Source organism: Lobosporangium transversale (assembly GCF_002105155.1).
Source record: "Lobosporangium transversale strain NRRL 3116 chromosome Unknown BCR41scaffold_48, whole genome shotgun sequence".
Classification (NCBI taxonomy): domain Eukaryota; kingdom Fungi; phylum Mortierellomycota; class Mortierellomycetes; order Mortierellales; family Mortierellaceae; genus Lobosporangium; species Lobosporangium transversale.
Genome location: NW_019029026.1, coordinates 45,743 through 61,033, shown reverse-complemented (window position 1 = coordinate 61,033; position 15,291 = coordinate 45,743). Strand labels below are relative to the sequence as shown.

Genomic DNA, 15,291 nt, shown 5'->3' with positions numbered 1-15,291 from the left:
ACTTTTGAAACATGAGTGAATTGACTCCCTTGGACAAGGCTAAGGATGCATTCCTAGGGATTTTAGCCACGCTCGAGGGTGATGAACTATTGTCCTTTGAGACTTTTGTTGGCGCGGCTATTGGTAATATATTAATACATTGAAAGTAATGAGACCAATTTTTTTTTACTTGTTACAAAATGGTGAAGCTCTGAAAAGACTGATAGTGTCCTACTATGGTTCTATTTAAATGGACGATTTATGCTACTGAATATCGTAGAGGAGCGTCTCCAGATGTTGAACAAGGAGTATGAGGAACAGGATGATAGCGAGCACCAGCATCATGCAGGATGTAGCCATGATCATAATCGACAAAAGGAAGGCTCTGTAGCTCGATCAACTGGTTCCAAGATCTTCAAACTTAATAAGATCATCCAAGATCTGAGAGAACGGTTGCCTGTGAATGCAGAGTCTCCAAATGAACAAATTACTATCCCAAGATCTAAGGAGGTAAAGAACCGATTGAAATTATACATGAAAACACAGAGTTCATGTATAACAGCCTAATAGCCATATTAAAAAAGAAAACTTCTATTTACCCAACTTGTATTTTATTATTATCGCACAGTTTGAGGGATTCACAGAGGATAATGTTGTTCATGTGGATGGATTTCTCTATACAGAGGATGATGTGGATGAGCTCTGCGACAGTGGGAAGCTCTCGCGTAATTACTGCCCAAAGTGTGGCTCCAAAGACACAAAGCCTCTGAACTTCATTTCACATTCTGCCTCGGTGGTTCAACTGCAATTCCTCTTCCAAATTTTGCTCAAGGATAAGATTAAAAACAAAGTGGTTCTCGATGTTGGTTCAAGGTTAGGTGCTGTTCTCTATGCTGTAAGAAAAAAAATGCATTCTGGATCTACAACTTGTTTTTTTTTCTTTTTGTTAGTATCTCAGTACGACACTGTTCATCATGTTTCATTCGCTGATTTAATCTCTTTACTATTATTATTATTATTTAGGGATATTTGTTCACAGATGCCAAGAAACTAATTGGCGTGGAAATGAATGACTACTTCTGTAAGCTACAGACGGAAATGGTACATAAACATCGCCTACAGGATCGAATTGAGGTAAATGTCACTCCGCGAGTGGAGCATATTATACATATGTAAAAAAAAGTTGCGACGACACAGCAAGTAAATTAGGTACTCATCCTACTGAGACTTTTTTTTTTTTTTTTTTTATTTTATTTAATGCAACTAGATAATGCATGATAATTTATTGAACCGTGCATCATTGTTGCAAAGTGCCGATGTTATTATCATGAACAATGTCTTCCAATTCTTCTGCCCAGTAAACGTCCAACGTGAATTATGGGAGTTCCTCTACACAAATCTTCGTGAGCGAAAAGGCACTATCTTGATTACTGTACCATCGCTTCAAGATCAGCTGAAAGATGCTGGGTTTGCTCTGCCAACTAAGAAACCCAAGAGCAAAAAGAGAAAAGTCCCTGCAAAACCACCTGGTGTTGTAACATCAGCTTCCAACGCTGAGACAGACAACACTGAGCCTTCAGTCGGAAACTGGTCGAGCTGGTTACGTGAGATTGATGTTAGAGTGACTGGCGAGGAGTTTGTGGAGGATATTATGGAAGATGAATTAGAGGAACTTAAGTTAGTGCATATGTACGAAGTCATTTAAACATTAAACAAAATACAATAGACGCACGCCTAATTTATAATGTATTTTGAAGACCTTAGTGTGACTAGATCTTCAAATGAAATTTATTATATACACAGCAAAAAAAAAAAAAAAAAAAAAAATTGAGGGAAGGGCAGGGAGTTGAAGTCACTATTTAGGTGGCTCATAACTGGGTATCGTCTCCGAGATCGGATCGTCTTTCTCATTGTATTCTGCTTTTTCTGAAATTGGGGCTAAGGCCGCTGGCCTAGGTGGTGATGAACTACTAACTTGTCCGCTTGATTCATCCTGAGGCACCGCGGCATTTCCATGTTGTGGAAAATGCAGATTCTGACCATGTGTTGAACTGGAAGCCAAGGAATATTCAGAGCGCCGTCTCAATCGATTAAAAAACTTTGCGTTGGTATAGTGGTCGTCATGGATAGAGTGAGCTCCTTCGCCATCGCAGTTTTGTCCATGGCCTGTAACAGACGTAGTAGAAGTGCTAGGCATCGTACTAGCTCTGACCATCTCACGAATGGCAACAAAGGGTACAGCACGCACACCAATAGGACCCGGCTCCAGTTCTAGATCATCCTTTTCGCTGTCCGTATTGGTGCTTGCAATGTCCTCTTCTGCGTGCATGTCTAAACTGCTTCCTGGTTTGATGATTGCCTCTGAGAGCGCAGCAGATTTAGAGGTCTGAAGAAGTACAACGCCAGCACAGATGACAATGAATCCCATGACGACTGTCATAATGGAAATAGCGCTTGCTGAAAATCCCTGAAACAAGATCACAGAAGCTACCAACGTGGCGCCCGTGAAGAATACATAATAAACAGGAGTGACTATGGCAGTGTTGAACAGATTGAGAGCCTTGTTCAAATAGTTGATTTCTGTAATGAGGGTGCAGGCGACAAAGATTATGGTGACATAGATGAACCAATGGTTGAACTGAGGTGTTCCTGTGGTGATATTGAGAACAATGGCAGCCCCCAATCCTTGAGTCGCTACAACAGAAAGCGATCCGATCAACGAACAAACAGAGACATAAACTAGAAGATGTTTCTTGCCATATTTTGGGGCAAGTCTCCACAAAATTGCCAGGCTTCCAATGATGACCAAACACATGTAGACCAAAAAACCTTGAAGCAAATCAGAAGCCAAGAAATTAAAACTCGGTTAGGATGTTAAATGCTCAATCATCTTTGGTTTGGTGCTCTGTATACTGGATGGATTTGACAGAATCGATACCTGGCTGTATCACAAATCTCTTAAACTGATCAATATCAGTTACTGCTGCCTGGGCTGTTTTTATAGTGTTGTAACATTGACAAATAAGCGGTATCGATTCCATTCATAGTTTAGTGTATCCAATGTATCCATTATTCAAGTGATTAAAAGAAAAAAAAAAAAAAAAAAAAAAAAAAAAAGTTAAAAAGTTACACTGACGACACATAGTGCATATATTAGATGATGTCAATAGGGGCTACCTGGTGCATGAAGAACAATGACGACTGCTCCAACAATACAGAGAGCGCATCCAATTTTGCCAGTCAAACTGAGTTTCTCTTTGAGAACCATGGATGACAAGACAGCGCTGATAAAATGATAACAAATATGGATACATAAGAGATAAAAAAAATTCATAAACGTTAGTTGAATATCATTCTCATTTAGCAGTACTCGTTTCGCATTACGATTTTTTTGCCTGCTTTACCAGACGACCACACTGAGTGCCCCGAGAGGTGTTACGATAAGTGCTGGTGCGAAAGAGTAGGCAATAAAGTTACATATCTCACCAACAATCACTTTTTTTTAAAAAAAAAAAAATAAATATATAAGAGAGAGAGGAGAGAGAGAAAATTAGTTTTGACCAAAAGTTGCTGTCATGATGCATCTTACATGAATTATGGACTGTATAGAGCGAACCAACTTACTCATTACCATGCCTGTCCACCATAGTATAGATCTAAGGTATGCATGCCCTTCTCCTGCTACTGCACTGCTCCGTAGTAATCCTTTTTTCTTCAGGACAAAGGAAGAGCCGATAAATATGCCTATACCCAAAGGAACAAAAAAAGAAAATCCATCAGATTATGCCCAGTGTGTATGTGTTATACAATGGTAGCGGTATGGCGACGATACTCGCAAGTTGTTCCGGAATTAGGTATGAGCAGGGATGGAGATTAGTGTTACTGCTTACCGCTGGACACAGCTAAGGCCATGCCGATGAATTTATAGTAGGTCGGTGGAGGATTAGGATTGTTGTCTGCTGAACTATCTGCCATGTCGTTATGGATCTCCAAATAATAAAAGAGTTAGAGGACGAAGAAAGGAACCAGAAGATATTGGAGTGGAATGTAAAGGGTAAAAGGATGTCAAATGAAGATGAATAAGAGCTATGCAAATGTTATTGGTAAGTGGATAGAATCAGTGCTGGTTGGCCGTGAGGGGACAAGGATGGGTGCAGAGTGTCTATGGGGATCTTCAGAGCAATGAAGGAAGGATGGGAGTGAGAGATCAATGGTGATCAATGGTAATCAATATTTGAGAAGCACACAAGGTCGAAGAAAAATGAACAAGGAAGGAGGAAAAGAAATGAAATACGGTCAGGACAAAAGTGAATTTATTAGAATATGTTAGCCACACCATCATGATCATATTATGTGCCAAGAAGAATGGCTTACAAAGCCTTCTCCATCAAATCCTTCACATGGTCCATGCGAAATTGGTCTAGGTGAGACTTTAATGGATTTAGCCAACAATAATGATGCAATCACTATTTGACTGCATCTTTTGACTTTTATTGCCATTACTTTAGATATTGACAGAAATCATGACCATGAAAAGCCCCAATATGACACTATACCAAGGATTCAGTCTTTGACATAGTTGGGAAGCACTCCCCAATATGCGAGCTGGCCCTGGCAAGCCATGAAAATGAGTATCGAAGAAAGTAGTCTCAGGCGGCAGTGCTCCAGATGGCTGTGTATGCCATGTGTCGCCAATGGGGACATTGTTCAGTCCTGTTCCAGTTGCTGTCACACGCACAGGTCTGGATTCAGTAATGTCAGCTATCTTGCCTCCATTGGCTAGCACATCTACAGAAGCATGATCTGCAGGCCTATAACAGTTTTTACCACGCCCGAACCCGATTCGCCCAAAATCTGTATCCCCTGGTCGCGCATCTTCATTGCCACGCTCAAAATAGACAATTTTACCTGTAAACAGTGTTTCTCCCAAGATTGTGCCTACACTGCCTGGAATCACTGCCCCTCCACTAGCTTCTTCCGCCTCAATCATATCGGCAGGAGTACTTGACGAAAACCCTATGTATATAGACAAAAGAATAAAAAAGGTAAGCCAACTAAAAAAAAAAAAAAAAAAAAAAAAAAAAGCAATTCATCAACATACCATGCCACCAAAAGTCAACGTAACCCTCTGGTGCCTGGCCTGCAGGAACAGGTTTAATCTTTAGAAAGCTAGATGTGTAAATGGGGATCGAAACACCAGAGATGACGGCTTCAACAGCTCTAGCCACTGTGGAGACCCGAAAACTGGAACGTGGCAAACGGAGGACAGCATTCTGGAACCAGAAGTCACTGATGTCCTGATCAGGAATCAAAGGTGACCAGCGTACGATCCCAGACTGAGCCAAGGATTGAATCAAGAACCGAAGATTGTAATGACTCATGATGATATTGGTTGTGCCACTGTCGACAATCGTCTTGGGTAGATTCAAGTTCTGCATCCCTTGTATAGGCTCTCCCATCACCTTGAACCCATCCAGTTGAACCTGGTACCAGTCCTTTCTCACCAGTGGCACAAATTGCATAGGCTCTGCCAGATGAGCTGAAGAGAAACCACCTAGGAACATATTGCCAGACTTGGTTGTATTTGAGACCCTTCCACAGAGCTGAAGGGCAAACCCATTAGGGATCTTCATAGCTGCCGATAGAGTGCCAAACAATGTTGGTCTCTGGTCGGCGCTCAAAGATCGGTAACCGAGACCCCAGATACCGTGCTGTGCTCCACACTCCTGGCTAAAGAACCCTTTGTTTTCGACGATTGCTACAAATCCTACATTAGTCTCTTTCTCTATGATCCCTTTTATGCCTGAAGGCTTCTTTCCGCCATTTGAAGCCCCCAAAGTTGGTAATGATGATAGGCCTGTAGTATTTGATACTTGTTGAAGACTAACTTTGGCCATCTCCATGGTCATTAAGTCTGAAGTTTGCACACCATCCCATCCAACAGAATGGGTTGACAGCCCATAGCTCACACGAACATGTTCGCCAATATCACGAGACGTTTCAGAGAGTGGGTATAGATCCTTTGCCGGGGCTGCAACCAGACGTCTTTCCATGCGACGCGTGCGATTTACAAATGGAGGCTTGAACTGGCCTACTGCTGCTAGTGTTGTCGTTACAATCGTAGGACCGTGTATGGGTGCAGTTTTACTAGAACGTAATATCAAAGGGCTACTAGAACCAGTCCTGGTAGCGGGTATCACCATGGTAAGTGTTGGTATGACAATATTGGTATTGATTCTCGATAAAAGAGAATGGATTGCTGTGGGTATGGCTGACAAGAGGTATGGTTGCGTTGCTCGTAAATGCTTTTTGAAACCAGAGGAACAGCCCTCATTCCAGTCATCACCATTCAGCTGCAAGCGCAGTGCCATTGGTTGTCTGTTTATTGCCACAACCGTGCTGGAGCTATTCCACAACGATAAAACATAATTGAACCTGGTAGACGTCGTCGAGAGAGCAGGTTGTGGCAAAATTGATAATATTGGGGTTGGCACAGGCACTTCTGTAGTAGCATGTATCCACATAGCTTCTGAAGAAGATGTAGGTGATGTTGTTAAAATAGGCACTTGCGGATCAGCGTGAGCGACGTATTCTGAGCGCTGGTTGATGAAGTTGAATAGATCATGATTATGATCATAAGATACCGGCATCACACAGCTTTCATACGAACCTAGATCACCTATTAGGGTGCAATCTGGATCAATGGGTATTTCCTCTTCCTCGCCTTGTTGATAATGACCCTTGCGAGGAATAATGCAGTCCTGGCAAGCACTGGAAGCAATGGCAAAGTGAGCACTCCCTGTGTCAATGATTACATTGTACTAGTTAGCCGAAAGCGAAACGTGGCTTCTAGAATTAGGACTCATTTTTTGTGTTACTGCTGTCCAAATAGTGGCATAGCATGAAGGATAAAAAAAGGAATCACAGGTACCTCTGATCCAGCAACCCTAACTTTGGCTGTGTAATCACAATTAGGATCGCCTTCAAGGTCAAGGTGAACGACTCCATAGTCAGCTGCTGTGGTGAGAAGTTGAGGATTTGGATCAATAACTTTCGAGTTATTTTGAGGTTTTACTCCGGTATTGCTCGTTTGCAATGTGCCAGCATGTGCAGGCGATGAGCCATTGATGCCGCTACTGTTTACTTCAGATGCGGGTTGATCACACGTCTTGCCGGAAAGGATATCCCAGGGGTCGTCTGGATTCCCAAGAGCATCTGCAATAGGTGACCAAAATGCCGGCGCTGCACTGCACAGCGGTGTTATTGGTACGAGAGAATGAGTATGTAATGACGGGCTAGAAAAATGTGTGAAAATGGATGGGCCAAGAGTGAGAGCAAGACAGAGTTTCATGAGCAGACTCGGCCATAATGTCAGCTTTGTATTACTCCGTACTTTGGATGAAGCCGGGGTAAGAAGATGAGAGACATGCTCAAGCTTTGTGGGCATTGGGAAATAAAGCAATCGCCCCCTCCTTTTTTTCTTTTTTTTTTTTTTTTTTTTTTTTTTTTGGATTTGCACTCTTTTCTTTTGTTATTTTTGTTTCAGATGAAAAGGAAAGGGGAAGGAGAGGGAGTTTAAGGAGAAATACAATATGCTTTCAAGCTTATCAGACAGGAAAAAGAGGTTTTTAGGGTAACAAGGAGAGAGGATAAGTAAGGAAGGTCTATAGTTATTGACAATATCCATCAGCCAATTGTGATGGACCGTTAAACATACAGTTTATATTTTTAATTTGTTCCTCTATTGGTTAGTAATTATGCATGCAGACGACCCAGTAGGCTAATAAGTGTCTAGGCGTCGTGCGTACAAGGGGAGCTGAAGTCGAAGGCTGTTTGATAAGTGCATCCGTGCATGTATGCATGTCAAAATAGGCAGGCTGTTGGGCAATTGTGCATTCCTGTCTTTCGGCCTGTGCTTCCTGACCTGATCCAGCGCTATACTAGAAACAGGCCCAATCAAAATAAACATTACACTGAATGTGATTCTTACCACATTAATTCATTTGACAAGCATGCATGTGTGTGATACATGATTTCTATGAATTAATTTAACTTTGTAAATGTTAAAACAAGGTTAATTGTTGTAACAAACATTCAAGCAACAAAGAGCAGCATGCCAAAGCACTATAACTTGGACTAAACTATTTTCAATTGCATTGTTACAAAGACTAAGCGTTTCATTTTTTTTTTTTTTTAGCTTTAATAGGACTAAAATTACGATATATTGTTTAGTGATTATTGTAGTATCCAAATGAGCATCTTATGCCAATTTTATCTTTTTGTTTTTCGTATCTTCACTTATTTTGACGTGTTGTTCATTGGATGCAAAAAAAAGGTTTTTGGATGAAAGATCGCAACACGTGTGGTATATTTCGCGACACCGGATCCCAATGAAGCAAGAACAAGCAAAGAGAACCAAAAGAGGCGACATAGCAAAGGTAAACAGTTGGAATAGTGATATTACAATGATAAAATGGATATGGATACGAAATAGGCCAATGGGTAAGTGGTATGATGATTGAGAAACGTCATATATATATAAATATCAATACAGCAGCAACAAAAGAAAGAAAAAATGCGAGAAGAGAAGCAATGCAACGACTGCAGGTTTGAGATGAAGAATTGGGCAGCAAGAATAAGAAAGAAAAAGAATGAAACAAGAATGGGAAGCAACCAAGAAAAAAAAAAAAGGTGGGAGAAACGATGGCAACGACGAGACGTCTTATATTCCCAATGTTGACATCAGCATCACGGCAAGACCTTTCATTCCTCGCGAGACTGCTCCTTATGTTCCATCTCAACATGAGGTAAGCTACCTGGACCAGATTGCATTACTCCCAGCTGTGTCCGAGCCATTGACAGACCATATGTCAAATCAACTAGCTCATGATCGACTGGACCTAATCCCTGCCTCAGACCTTCAGCCAGCCTAGTAAGGTCTCTAGCAACATTCTCAATGACCCGAGCGTGTCTCTCTCGCTCTTCCTGTTCTGTCATACGGTTCCGGGTTTTTCGAACCTTTTCATGCAGTCGACTTTCGACAACCTCGCCCATATCAGTAGTGGGAATGGTATCACATCCAATAAAGAGCTCCATCCAGAGTTTTGGAGAATTGCTGACCCAGTACTGGCCATCATCTGCGCGGTAAAAGAATGGGTTAGACCTGATGTCGAGTTCAACCATGCCCTGCTGGACACACTGCTCTTCAAGCCTGACGTTCCAGCTGGGAACTACAATCAACTGAATGTACCAATCACCAACGACTTTGTAGTGATCTGCAAAGTAGAGTTTGAAGCTAGGGAAAAGCATCCTCTGAAGTTGACCAAACTCGACCTGGAATCGTGTTGTGCCGTAAGGTGATGTTTGAACAGGACCACCTGCGTTAGCGCCATCCTTGTCGCTGTTCAGAGGCGATCCAGTCGCGCAAAAGAACAAGCCAGAGAGATTGAAAAAAGGATTAACGATAGGAGAGTGATCATCCTCCCGAATTAGGTTGTATTTTTCAGCAGGGTATGAGAGCAAGAACCTGCTCTGGATGTGTTCCAGCTGCTTTTCTTTACGCTGTTGATCGTCAGGATGCCAATTGCGGTAGATACGAAGACAGGGTTGTGAGGTAGCAGGGGTACAGTATGCCAGGGCTTCCTGATACCGCTTCTGAATCAGAGATTCTAACATCTGGCAATATGCCTGCACAGGCTCGTATGGACGTGATGAATGTGGGGGATGCGGCATGACAAGATCGGCCGCAAGGTACGATTGGATGGCACCCATCGATGATACTGTTGTAGGTTTTTGGTCTGTGGATAATAAAATAAAAAAAGATAGACAGATACTGTAAGTGAATCAAGTCGGCATATATACTGTGCTGCGTCTCTCGAACCATGTCTAGGAAATAAGAAGCATAGCCAAAAAAAAAAAAAAAAAAAAAAAAAAAAAAGGAATGCCAGATACGGAGATACATTTGGGCAAGTGTCTATTGAACATTTCTCCTTCCTCCTTGCTGTGGTTGATCCAGGGAGAATGGGTATTAACAATAACAAAAAAAGGGGACAATGATGGGCACTCGTTTTACTTTTAGCATGTATTACTGTAACATGTTGAAGGCGACACTAGTGCTGATGCAGTTCCATAAGGTCACAAGCACAGCATGCTCATCAAAAGCTCTGTGTATGATGTGTTTTCTTTCTCTCCTTTGTGCATTACGCATCCAAACACAACCACAAAAAATTAAGGGGGAGGGGAACCCATTAGGGAGCCGGTAGAAACAGCGGTTATTCCAAAACGGGCAGTCGTATTGAAAGCAGGAGAGACATCAAGAATAGCCTGGCAGATGACTAACCAAGCATATAATATATGAGCAATAAGAAGAGAAGGAGTTCAGATTGATAGAGGGTTGAGGCTGAATGAAGTGCTCATCAAGGGATTCGAGCGAATAGAGCAGGAGAACCTTGAAAGAATAACTGGGGGCTGGAATGCCGAGATGGTGATGGGGACACTCGCCATTAAAAGCCAAGAGGTCCGGGCACAAATTGTATTAAAAAAATAAAATAAAAAAATAGCATAAAGAATGGATGTATGCAACCATGGCGCACAGGGCGAAGACCATTCAATTGATCTCAAGAATGGCAAGCATGTAACCATAAACAAATAAAAAAAGCCATGCAGTTCCTCTTTCCAAATCCTCGTATTTGGTTAATTTGTTTTACTCAAGTGTTTTCTCTCTCCATCCCACTCCAACCTGTCCCATTGTCCAGTCTCAAGACTGTATGCATAAAGTCTTTTAACTCCAATATGTGAGATGCAAGGAATTCTATATTGAGAGTCGACATCAATAGTTTCTTGGAAAAAAAAAAAAAAAAAAAAAAAAAAAGAGGCAGTGCCTCAAGTCATATTTTGGCAACAGATGTTAACAAAATAAAGTAAAAAGATTATCTTTTGCATTGTCGTACCTGTTTGGGCCTGCACGGGCAAGGCTTTGGTTGGCAATAATATGATTGACACGGTCGAAAACCAATAATAAAGGAGGTAGCCAGTGAGGGCGAATGAAAAACAAATATTGAGTTACTGGGAATTTTTTTTTTTTTTGTAACAGCAGCGTCGTTGGCGGGAGCACTCAAAAGACAAAAAAAAGAGTAGAAGGTCAGAGATTAGGGAGGGTAAAGTAAATAAAGTGGAGAAATGAAATAAACAGGAGGAATGATAGAATGTTGGTGGTAAAGATAGGGATGAAGGAGGGAATGAAGGATGAAATTTAAAAAGCAAAGTAGCTGCTGGAAGAGAGTACGCAATAGCGGGGTGTAGGACAAGGATCAAGCGATGGATTGAGAGTACAAACAAAAAGAGAAGAAAGAAAGAAGAAAAAAGAAAGAAGAGATAAAGGAAAAGAAAAGAAAAAGGCGGGCATAAATAACAGAACGACAATAACAATAACAAAACATTAAGGATCAATAAAATGAATGATCATCCATATTAAATAGTTAATGTCGCCACGGCCACTGTTCTCGTCCGGAATACTTGTGAGAGACTGAGAGCTTGGACGAGAGCCTACTCCCTCGCTCTCTTTGACCCCCTCCCCCTATCCATTCACAATCTCACCATTCATCCTCACCGTCTAGCTTTTTTTTTTTTTTTTGTCCGCCAAGTTGGATTTTTACTTTCCAGACCAACTGTGCCATTTTAGTTAGCACAAAGGTAAAAAAAAAAAAAATTAAAAAATAATGAGTGGTTTACTTCGTTGTAACTCTATTACTATTGTTATATTATTACTGTTATTCAATCATCTTCCTTCTTCTCCAGAGAACGTTTGCATCACAGTCTGTTCTAGGAAGACTCAACGGTGTAATGTAGGTGAGTGAAATGAAAACGCTGGGGATGCCGAGGCTTACAATGGCGTCGAAAGTTAACTCTTGCCACAAATTTAATTATGCTCTTCCCTCCTTCTTCCTCCTTCTCTCTGTGTAATACCATACAGCCATTGCTATTCCTCTCCCCTCTTTCGAATCCCTAAATAACTCTTTAAAACATACCACGACATGGAGAAGGGAAGGAGAGAAGAAATATTACTTTAATATAGACTAACGGTGTTTGAATATGCTGTCCTATCCTATCAAGTATATTAAGTATATATATTGTGTTATCGGTCTCTCCCGATGGGCCGCATTGCTTGATGCCAATGACTTGGATACGGTAAAACGGTTGTACATTGTGTCGATACATGCATGTCGCATGCCAGGCACTCTAATTTTTTTTTTTTTTTTTTTTTTAGTCTTGGAATATATGGGGACAGGTACATAAAATGTATATTTAATTGTATTTGTAATATACACTTTTTAATTTTTATTTTATAATGCTCATTCACTACTACATCAGGATAGATCGCCTGCAGGCACTAGCTGATACAGTCAATAGTCAAGATACCAAATGAATGAACGGATCAGGGTGTTTTTGATATTGATTCCTAGTCAGGATGTGGAGCAACCCTGTTTGATTATAGTATATATATATGTCTCTTACTTGTTCATTCCACATATAGAAATACATATTTCATAAAGGTCTTCTCTGTGAGAATGGTTAGTATCAGAAGGCATGCAGTCTTTTTTAATAATAATTGATTTGTTTTTGTCTTGTTCGGCGATATTTACTGCAACATTGTGTTGGTCGTTCATTTCCCGTTTAATACATGATTTAGTGTTTGTTAATACAAAAAACTCCATAGTACAAATATATAAATACATTCTAATCTGTATAACTGAATAAACACGAACCTTCTGTTATATAAAAGTATATATTCATATATAAATATATACCAGCAAAACTGATAGAGTAAAGCGAGACCTGATAGCTTTCCAATCGATCTGCTCATTATATACACACTTTTATTATTATTATCATTATTATATATAAACAGACGGTTACAGAAATATATTAACGATAAAAGTAACTTTTTTGTTCGTTTGAAAAGGATAGCTATGCATTATTTAGAGTCGTAGGCCATAGAGCTTGGGCATGAATGAAATGGCTTGACCAACCACCATGAATGTCAATGTCAATGCTTGTAAAAGCTACACAAAAGTAAACAATAACAACACATATGTCTATGTCGACGCAATGCCTGGATACTCCGTCCTGTAATCGATAAAATGACTAATTGATTTTCACCCCTGGTCAGCCCATCTATTCCATTCTATCCCCTTCCTAGACCGTCCCAACCAACAACATCATCCTGGCCTCTCGACTGCCACAGCTATAACGTTGTTATTCCATAATCGATCACCATTTCCATCTCTATCACCATATATTCATAAAGTGTCATAACACCATACTACCATACCCATAGTAAAAGAAAGCCTTCCTTTGCTCCGCTCGTCCTAGAATAGGCATTCGTTATGCCGTCATATTTGAATTCATAGCGGATTCGCGAAGAAAGCATATTTAAACGCAATTGGGATCCTTACCCATGTTTTGTTTTTGTTTGAACTGCTCATGTTCTAGTAATTCACGTTCATATGAAGGACATTGTCGTCCTGCATGAATGGTGTTACAAAGACAAAAAAAAAAATGGATGCAGCGGGGTGTGTGCCCTTATTTGAGACTGGACTGAAGTGTAAAGTTCATGTGTAGGAAGGAAGTTTAGTTCACCCATTATTCAGGGACCGATCCCTACTGTTGTTGGGCAAAGTCCTGCCCCATTGTGTATTATTATACACTACACTGAATACGACACCTTTGTAATTTATTCTTTTTTCATGCGCGGACAAAAAAAAAAAAAGTGGAAGCCTAGGCTGAAGTGGATTTCCAAAACAAGTTTGTTGGAACAAGAAAAAAAAAAAACCTTCCTTGTTTACTTTATCATAGCCCATCAGAGAGACAAGACCACGATCTTCATGGAGATCGCTCATGTACAAGGACAGAAAAAAAAAGGGGAGAATGAAGGCAGCTGATTAACTCTTTCAGGATTTAGATCGTGAGGTTACAAATCTTTAATATAAAATAAGACTTGTTAGAACTAAAATAAAAAAAAAAAAAAAAAAAAAGTTTCATTTCAAAAATAGTGGTCTGATGGAGAGGTGAAGTATGTATAGTGCCCGATGGGAAGTTTTGTTTTAATTTAATAAAAAATGGAATGGATTTTTAGTGGCCGGCTGGTCCCTTTCTTTGTGCTCTTATTATGCGGGCCTTGGTAAAAAAAAAAAAGAAAAAAAAAGCAATGCAAACACGGAGGAGACGCCTACGCCAATTCTTTCTGTTCCTCATGCTTGACTTAAAGTCTAAGTCGTATCCTTTAATATAACTTTGGAAGAAGCTTTTCTGGAGTGTATTGATGACTATGTATTTACTAACAAGCTATATATTCAATAATGCATTTGTATTCAAATATATATATATATATATTGCCGGTTTTAATACATGCAATTACATGGTCATGTATACATGTCATATGAAAGAGCTGCATCTTCTGAGAGCAACGGGACTGACTTTGCACAGTGGGCAAGATCGAGCTACGGTTCAGCCATTTAAAAAAAAAAAAAAATGGTCGAGAGCCTTCTCTATTCTTTCGCCTTTTTTTTTTTTTTTTTTTTTAATATATATATACATACTCATAATCGTCCATCACAAAGAAATAGGCCGAAAAAGAGCCATATAGACTGTAGAAAATATTGGACCAAGAATTTAGACTATCAGCTTGTATCCGATCTCTCCAAACCCCTTGCCTGCCTCAGGTGCTTCAGGGACAGGAATAGCCTTTAATCATTGATCACTTGCATGTATATATAAATGTATACAATAAATGTATATATACAAACATGCATTTATTATTTGGAAATGATATAAGCATCACTACAGACTAACAGTCTCAAGAGCGCCATCTGCACATCCATGCCCACATGGATGGATGGTCTCATCGCCTCGTATGGCTCTTTGTCCGTGTGGCGTTTACAGGAAGCATTTATTTCGTTTTATTTTTTTTTATTAGTATCCATTTTATCGCTGATACGATTCCATGGCCTTCTGAGCACATTTGTGTTTGTTGTGTCCTTGTGTCTGTTCGCACTATTGTATTTTTTTTTTTTTTTTTTTTTTTGAATCGATGGCGTATGGTGATACAGATTTAGAAGAAATATGATAACAAATCGTATTATATGTATTTTCATTATCGCAAGCTCCGATGATGGCTTTCCTTTTTTTTTTTTTTTTTTTTTTTTTTTAATTTTTTTTAATCGTTCTCGGCTGCTTTGTGCACAAAAACAGAATGGCATAAAGGCCATCTACCCAGACCATCCCAGGCCATCTCTGGTGAGCTATTTGGTCGAT

The 15,291-nt window shown here is 40.1% G+C and overlaps 4 protein-coding genes across 4 annotated transcripts; 1 reads left to right on the top strand and 3 right to left on the bottom strand.

Annotated features, from left to right (window-relative positions):
• The first annotated feature begins 1 nt into the window (after nucleotide 1).
• On the top strand, nucleotides 2-1,710 carry BCR41DRAFT_389389 (hypothetical protein). The gene is made up of 5 exons (XM_022028116.1): nucleotides 2-123; nucleotides 260-489; nucleotides 608-874; nucleotides 1,003-1,113; nucleotides 1,247-1,710. The coding sequence occupies exons 1-5, from the start codon at nucleotides 12-14 to the stop codon at nucleotides 1,682-1,684; spliced, it is 1,158 nt and encodes a 385-aa protein (XP_021877264.1). The 5' UTR covers nucleotides 2-11; the 3' UTR covers nucleotides 1,685-1,710.
• A 97-nt stretch (nucleotides 1,711-1,807) lies between these two features.
• On the bottom strand, nucleotides 1,808-4,270 carry BCR41DRAFT_361373 (magnesium transporter NIPA-domain-containing protein). Its single transcript, XM_022025513.1, has 6 exons — nucleotides 3,870-4,270; nucleotides 3,604-3,723; nucleotides 3,384-3,474; nucleotides 3,157-3,263; nucleotides 2,918-2,971; nucleotides 1,808-2,808 (listed from the first exon to the last, which is right to left on the bottom strand). Exons 1-6 carry the CDS (start codon nucleotides 3,952-3,954, stop codon nucleotides 1,835-1,837), a joined length of 1,431 nt encoding a protein of 476 aa, XP_021877263.1. The 5' UTR covers nucleotides 3,955-4,270; the 3' UTR covers nucleotides 1,808-1,834.
• A 497-nt stretch (nucleotides 4,271-4,767) lies between these two features.
• Nucleotides 4,768-6,182, bottom strand: BCR41DRAFT_413033 (aspartic peptidase domain-containing protein; the record flags this gene model as incomplete). The annotated part of the gene is made up of 3 exons (XM_022029483.1): nucleotides 4,768-4,790; nucleotides 4,888-4,995; nucleotides 5,081-6,182. The coding sequence occupies 3 exons, from the start codon at nucleotides 6,180-6,182 to the stop codon at nucleotides 4,768-4,770; spliced, it is 1,233 nt and encodes a 410-aa protein (XP_021877262.1).
• A 2,394-nt stretch (nucleotides 6,183-8,576) lies between these two features.
• BCR41DRAFT_172753 (hypothetical protein) lies at nucleotides 8,577-10,159 on the bottom strand. Its single transcript, XM_022019711.1, has 2 exons — nucleotides 9,939-10,159; nucleotides 8,577-9,776 (listed from the first exon to the last, which is right to left on the bottom strand). Exons 1-2 carry the CDS (start codon nucleotides 9,961-9,963, stop codon nucleotides 8,743-8,745), a joined length of 1,059 nt encoding a protein of 352 aa, XP_021877261.1. The 5' UTR covers nucleotides 9,964-10,159; the 3' UTR covers nucleotides 8,577-8,742.
• Nucleotides 10,160-15,291: the final 5,132 nt, after the last annotated feature.